Here is a 7042-nt window from a genome sequence, read left to right as displayed (position 1 = left end):
TACCGACTTTAAGAAGGCCACATCATTGAGGAAGATTTGTTTAGACAGGGTCAGTCTTCTTCGTGTTTGGGTGAGTGCCAGAGAGAGAGACACTGAAAATACAGAATGGGGAAGAGATACTCATAAAACAAATCTGGGGGAGGAGAGACATTTAGGACCAAAGGGAAGATAAGCTCCTTTGTCCAGGAGTGCAGGAGCTTCTGGGGTGAAAATGCACTGTAGTTCTGCAATGTGACTTATTTTTTGAGAACTAGCCCGGGAACCTAGCCACGCCTTGCAACACTGTTACTGGAGGGGAAAGTGTTTGCTTTTCAACCAGAGAGTTGTAAGTGAATTTTTGGTATGCAGTCCAGCCCATAAATTGGGTTGCCTGTAAATCCGAGTTTCCCTGGGTAAGTAGTAACTGAACAGGATGAAATTTTGGGAAAACATTTCTCTTCCTGCCCCCCTTCTTATCCTTCCCTTTTCCCTCCCCCAAACTCCTTCTCTTTCATTCTCTTCTTTCCCTTTTTCTTTCCCCTTCCTCTCTTCCTTTCCCACTCCTCCCTCCCTCTCTACTCTTCCTCTTAGACACCCAAAAAGTTATATTTTATACTATTATCAGGGCAGGAAGAAGAGCCAGGCACTTCTAATAAAAGAATCTCCCTTCCTTCCTTCCTTCCTTCCTTCCTTCCTTCCTTCCTTCCTCCCTTCCTCCCTTCCTCCCTTCCTACCTTCACCTTTTTTCTTTTCATATAGGCTTACTCTTTTCGACAGTTTTCTTATGCCTGTGTAGCGGAAATATTACCATTTGCAAGTTTCAGATGTTTTGTGCTCTTTTGCATTCCTAAAACTATCTAGACCAGTCTCTCTGCACAGGGATATTTAACTTGATTTCCACTGCCCTCACAGAGCTGATGCTTCAGGAAAACCAATGAACCATTTCCTTTCTAGTGCATATTTAGTTTTAAGTAGTTTTTTTGCTGGTTCTCTGAAGATACTGATGCTCTATGGTTGTAATTAGCTGGAAAATTCCTAGAGGAGTTTGCATTTGACTTTTTTAGTCAGCTTGCGGTTATCGTCTCTGGTATTTCCTTGAGTATTTCCTTTTCCTATCTGTGTAAAAAAAAGAACAAAACTGTTCTGTAGCTTTACAGAATGTCCAAAATAGTTACTGAAGTTAGCTTAGTATTTTTAAAATTGTTACTTCTCCCAAATGTTTTTACTATTTCCTTATGAATCAGGTTTTAAAATCCATGCATATGTGTTCTGTATTTGTTGTGTATATCCACATGTTGATATAAGTGTATTTGAAATTAGCGGATGCCTTACTATTTAGGCTTTGTAGAATTCTCAAAAGTTACTAGCTTCCAGATTCTTTTATTCTGGTAACTCCACACTATATTATGGAGTAAAGGTCAAGTGTTTGTACCAGTTTTACTTTTTATATACAGAGTATCCCCAGTGCTTTGATGTGGAATTGTTGGGAGAATACAAATTTAATCATTTAGGCTTTGAACAAATATTGTGGGATCATAGAAGGTGGGTTAGGTTACCCTTAGCTTATTAAGTATTTATTTAGCTTTTTTCAGAAAATGAGTATATCCACCAGATTCAATCTATATTGACGCAAATTACTGGAAATGCTGGAATAAATTATTGGAAATCCTTAAATTTTTGGAAATCCTAGAGTAGTAAAGTACTCTTCTAAATATCTGTTTGTTAAATACTTAAGGATGTGAGAGTGGTGCAACTGGAAACAACGGAACATTCACAAATGTGTTCATTAATGCCATACTTAACGCCTTGGGATCCATTTTGTTAACTACCTGGGAACAAAGGTCTGCATTAGTTTAGTAAGTCTGTACCTTCTAAACAGGACCTTTCTTTTTAAAGGCATTATTAAACCCACATTATCATGTGACATTGAACGATAGAGTATATATGATTCACAGTGATACTTTCATACTTGGCTTAAATCATTTGGCCGTTTTTAGCAGTTACCTTTTTAGTTACATGTCCAATGAAAGTATAAAATACTATTTGTTCTTGGAAATTATTTTTTATATATTAACCTCATTCTTGTTTCTCCCTCCATTTTAGTCGTGAGATGGAGAATAAAGAAACTCTCAAGGGGTTGCACAAGATGGATGATCGCCCAGAAGAACGAATGATCAGGGAGAAACTGAAGGCAACCTGTATGCCAGCCTGGAAGCATGAGTGGCTGGAAAGGAGAAATAGGAGAGGCCCTGTGGTAAGTAGCTGTGGGTTACCTGATGTAAGGATGAAAGCATAGGAGGAAATGCAAAATTAAGCATAAATAGATCCTTGTAAGCTTTTCTTTTTTTCTTCTTGATTTTAAATGCAGTTGTTTCATTTGCTTGATATTCTAGCCACTTGGAACAAAATACAGCTAAAACTATGCTCACTAAGCACCTTAAACTATTATAGAAGCTAAACTGGTTGGGTTGGGGAGGTAATGCTTAAAGCAACACTGCCCCCTACTGTCAGTATCTAAAATCCTTTTAGTAAAGATTTATATTGTACTTCAAAAAAGAAAAGCGTTTTTTCTCATTTTATTTTGATATTCTTTCTCTAAGGTAGGATCCAAAGATCTGAGTTCCAGAAATCATCCAGGAAAGCAAAAAGGTTGAATAGACTCATGGGGTTTGAGGTAAATTTAAAAGATGCCCAGGGTTTGGGGAAAGAAAACCTAGATCTCTAGGATTAGGAAAGAAAGGCATACTCTATCGTTTGCCATGGTTATTTTCTTTTAAAGTATACAAATACTATGAAATGTGCTTGTCTTTCTTGTAAAGGAAGTAGATCTTGATTGTTAGGTTTCCCAGTATCAGTTTGTATCAGCAAGTTTTTATTTGCTTTTTGTTTGTTCTTTATGACAAGTTAAGATTTATTAGGTTTGGGGGAGGGCAAAGGGATGGTGGGTATAATCATAAAAGTTATTGGGCAAGCTACTCATTTGACAGTTGAAACCCTTCAGCTGTATGATCATCTAGCCCTACATTCATCCCACTTGCCTTTTTTCTTTTTTTTAAGAGAGGGAGGCGGAGGGAGAGGGAGAGAGAATCTTAAACAGGCTTCATGCCCAGTGCAGAGCCCGACATGGGGCTCAATCTCACAACCCTGAGATCATACCTGAGCTGAAATCAAGAGTCGGATGCTTAACCAACTGAGCCACCCAGGTGTCCCCCACTTGCCTATTAAAGTTTAAATTTAAATATAAATTAATTAAATGTAAATAAGTAAAAATTTCATTCCTCAGCCACATTAGCCATGTTTCCAATGCTCAGTAGCCACATAGACTTCCCTCATCATTGACCTGCGTTCTGTCTTACACATTCTACCCAACGGTGCTAAACCATGGAGCTAATATAGAATATATTTAATTGTTCCTTTATATCCCAGCTTTTTAAGCTAAGCTACCACATTACCTATGAGTCCTTTCCTTCCCAGCTAAGCTTCCGCATTTCTTTCATTTGTTTTTCACATGAAATAATATGGTGAGAACGCCTCACTGTTTTAGTAATCATGTCAGAGGATGCAGATGAAGAAATCAGGAATTCATCTTAGAAAAGAGATAGTTCTGTTGAAACACCTTATAGAAGGGGGTAAATTTCTGCCCAATTGATATAAAGAACCTTTGAGCAGTTTAAACCGTCTGAAGTTTGAACATGCTGCTTTCTGGAGCTCCTTGTGCTGGTGGAGAGTCCAAATCTTTTGAGAATACCATAAAGCAGAAATCACAATTTGTTGAGAAAAAGGCAATAAAGCCAGTCCTTTATTACATATAAACTAAAGACATTCAGTTATTTAAGGCCAAATTCTTTTTTTTCTCAAGTGTATTACCTGTATATGGGACAGAGGTAAAGAGGAAAGAGAGGTGTGGAATAAGACAAAAAACATGTAGTCCTTAAGTTCAGCTATGCTACCCTACATCTCGTAGTTCACAGATTTCATATTACCCTTAAGAATTTTATAGTCTACTTGGAAAGTCTGCTTTTGTTTGTATTATGTTTTATGTAAATTAAATCAGGACCTTCTTGAAACATGAGGTATAAATATCTCCAATTATGAAAATGCAACTTAAAAATAAAGGCTGAAATATCACAGAGCAGCATGTGACAGTATGCCAAATGTGTGGAGTGGGCAGAGAGTAGTAACAACTTAGAAGAAAAATGTCCGGCTGATAGAGTTAAGTGTGCATTTGTAAAAGGTAGGATTTTAACCGAGCCTTAGAAGATGGGGGTTTTCATCAGGTGAAGGTGTGCTGCTTGGTGTGCCGCAGGCTGCAGATGTGGGGTAGGTGGGAGAGTGGGAGTGAAAGCCCAAGAAGACGACAGGTCAGTCATTTGTGGTAGGCCCAGCAGCCGGCTAGTAGAACAGTGTAAGGGGAGTGGGAGAAAGGCAGAGAAGGTTGGCTAAGGCTACAGAGTTTGGCCTTTTGGTCAGAGCTAGATTAGGTCTGTTGAGAAACAAAAGGTCTTGCAACCGGCCTTTCTGCTTGAGAGACCGCTCTTTAAATGTGTAGCTTCTTTTGATGATTCTGAAATGCGTGTCTAAACTACTATAACACTGTAAAAAGAGAGAAAAATGGTTTTATATTAATCAGACTATTTGGGCATTTATGCCCATTATTGTTTTCAACATCCTGCATTTTCTCAATAGAAATGAAAAAGAAAACATCTCGTTGAATGTAGTTGAATAAACTAACTGTAGAAGGTAAAAGTGCTTATTTTTCACATTTGTTTACTAACCTGTGATTATTGATTTTGAATGTTAAATGATTTAGGGCACATAATAACAGATAATACTAAATTCTAAAATTATGTATAACATTTCAACTAGTGATAAAGCCTAAATGAATGAAATCTGTGGGTAAAATAGTCTTAACATTTATCATTTGAAGTAATACTAAATAAAACTTGATAAATTATCTGTATAGTTGAATAACATTGTCTAATGAAACTTGAGTTCATTTCTTGGTCTGCTGTGTTCAGATTTACTTATTTTTTATATTTTTAAGTAATCGGAATGTTGGAATTTTAATTTAGGTGGTAAAACCAATCCCTATTAAAGGAGATGGTTCTGAAATTCACAACTTGGCAACTGAGTCTCAAGGAGAGGGCCCGGCGAGCACCACGTCACCCGCTCCCAAAGGCCGACGCAGTCCTTCTCCTAGCAGCTCCCCATCAGGTCGCACAGTGAAGTCGGAATCTCCGGGAGTTCGGAGAAAAAGAGTTTCCCCAGTGCCTGTAAGTTAACGTTTCAACAAGTATGTTCAGTTTCTACAATTTTTGGATACACTTATAACACAGAAAAGACTGGCTAGCCATCTGTTAGAGCAGCATTTCTCGAAGTGTGGTCCACAGACCCTTGGTTGGGGGACGAGAGCAGGTCCTGAGACCCTTGCTGTGGATCCATTAGATCAAAACAAATTTTGTAATAAAACTGAAATGTTATTTGCCTCTTTCACTGCATTAACATTTACAGTGGTCAGTAAAGCCGATGCATTCATCTAAATTAAACCTATGACAACAGAAATTGGGGTATTTTGGGCAGACATTTTCCTTAAGACGAGTTAAGTGAAGGAAGGAACTTCAAGAAAGACAACTGAAATGTTTTTTCACTAGTGAGATTAGAATTTTGGGAAACTCATATCCACCACTGTAAACTTGACAGTTTCCCAATACTTGAATTTTCTAACAAGATCAGTGATGTTATCAAATGTGATTTTTTTTTTTAACTGTCTCGCACAGTGAAATGTGTAAAACATTTGGGAAGTCTGCATAATTTGGTGAACCAGTATTTTCCCAATGACCAGTGCATTGATGTAACAAAGTCATCCTTAGATAAATGATCTATTTAAATTGTGTAAGACAGACCATCTGGATTTCCATGTGTAACAGTAGGAAGTTTGTTGATGTGGTTTCAGATTCCATATCACACTCTTCTTGGGACTAGTATCAAAGAAGAGTGTTCATAATTATTGGAAGAGTCTTCTAAAATACCTTTTCCAGCTGCATATATTTGTGAAGCCACATTTTCATGTACTTTAACCAAAAACATCATTATTACAGCAGACTCAATGCAGAAGCACAGATGAGAATCCAGTTGTCTTCTGTATTAAATCAGACATCAGAGAGATTTGTAAAATGATATGTGCTAACTTTCTGAGAGACAGAGAGAGAGAGACTTCTAGTGGCAGAATTGCAAGTTAAAATTTACTTTCTAAACTTGAAGAGCAAAGAGCAAATGAGTGGGTGGTAGAATGATTAAGATCATGACCAGAAGGAGGAGATTTTGTTTTCCTCTCATCAGTATATAAATCCTTCCAGAAGAAAATTTGAAGTAAATTTTTCTACATTAAAGTCCAAGATACCCAACAGTATCTATTGGCTCTATGTTGACACATTTAAATGAGCTATTTTTTTTTATTTTTTTTTATTTTTTTATTTTTATTTTTTTTTAAACATTTTATTTATTTATTTGACAGAGATAGAGACAGCCAGCGAGAGAGGGAACACAAGCAAGGGGAGCGGGAGAGGAAGAAGCAGGCTCATAGCTGAAGAGCCTGATGTGGGGCTCGATCCCATAACGCCGGGATCACGCCCTGAGCCGAAGGCAGACGCTTAACCGCTGTGCCACCCAGGCGCCCCTATTTTTTTTTTTAAACTTAAAACAACAACAATCTTGTTATTGCTCATGAATCTGCAAATTAGGTGGGGCTTAGCAGGAATGACTTCTGTCTGTTCCCCATGGTATCTGCTGAAGCTGGGATATCCAAGTTGCTTCTTCCTCACTCACGTGTCTGGTGCTTCAACTGATATGGCACAACCATTGGAGGCTGTTGGCATCTCTTCCTCATAGCATGGAAGTTGGGCTGCAACACCCAAGTTTTGCAGGCTAGGAGAGAGCATGGAACAGATTCTCTTTCTCTGTCCTTAGAGGGAATCCTGCTGACACCTGCTCTTGAACTTCTAGCCTCTGGAACTACAAAACAAATTTCTCTTAAGCCAAAAAAAAAAAAAAAAAAAAAAAAAAA

The 7042-nt window shown here is 37.8% G+C and overlaps 1 protein-coding gene across 1 annotated transcript in view; it reads left to right on the top strand.

The window, feature by feature from the left end:
* Positions 1 to 7042, top strand: part of MAP3K1 (mitogen-activated protein kinase kinase kinase 1) — a 74035-nt gene that overhangs the window by 38572 nt on the left and 28421 nt on the right. The window contains exons 2-3 of the mRNA XM_040622250.1: positions 2083 to 2233; positions 5052 to 5252. Of these exons, the coding sequence (XP_040478184.1) occupies positions 2083 to 2233; positions 5052 to 5252 (352 nt within the window). The remainder of the gene's footprint in view (positions 1 to 2082; positions 2234 to 5051; positions 5253 to 7042) is intronic.

The sequence above is a fragment of the Ursus maritimus genome, unplaced genomic scaffold (assembly GCF_017311325.1).
Source record: "Ursus maritimus isolate PB19 unplaced genomic scaffold, ASM1731132v1 scaffold_5, whole genome shotgun sequence".
Classification (NCBI taxonomy): Eukaryota; Metazoa; Chordata; class Mammalia; order Carnivora; family Ursidae; genus Ursus; species Ursus maritimus.
This window is presented reverse-complemented; position numbering and strand designations above follow the sequence as displayed.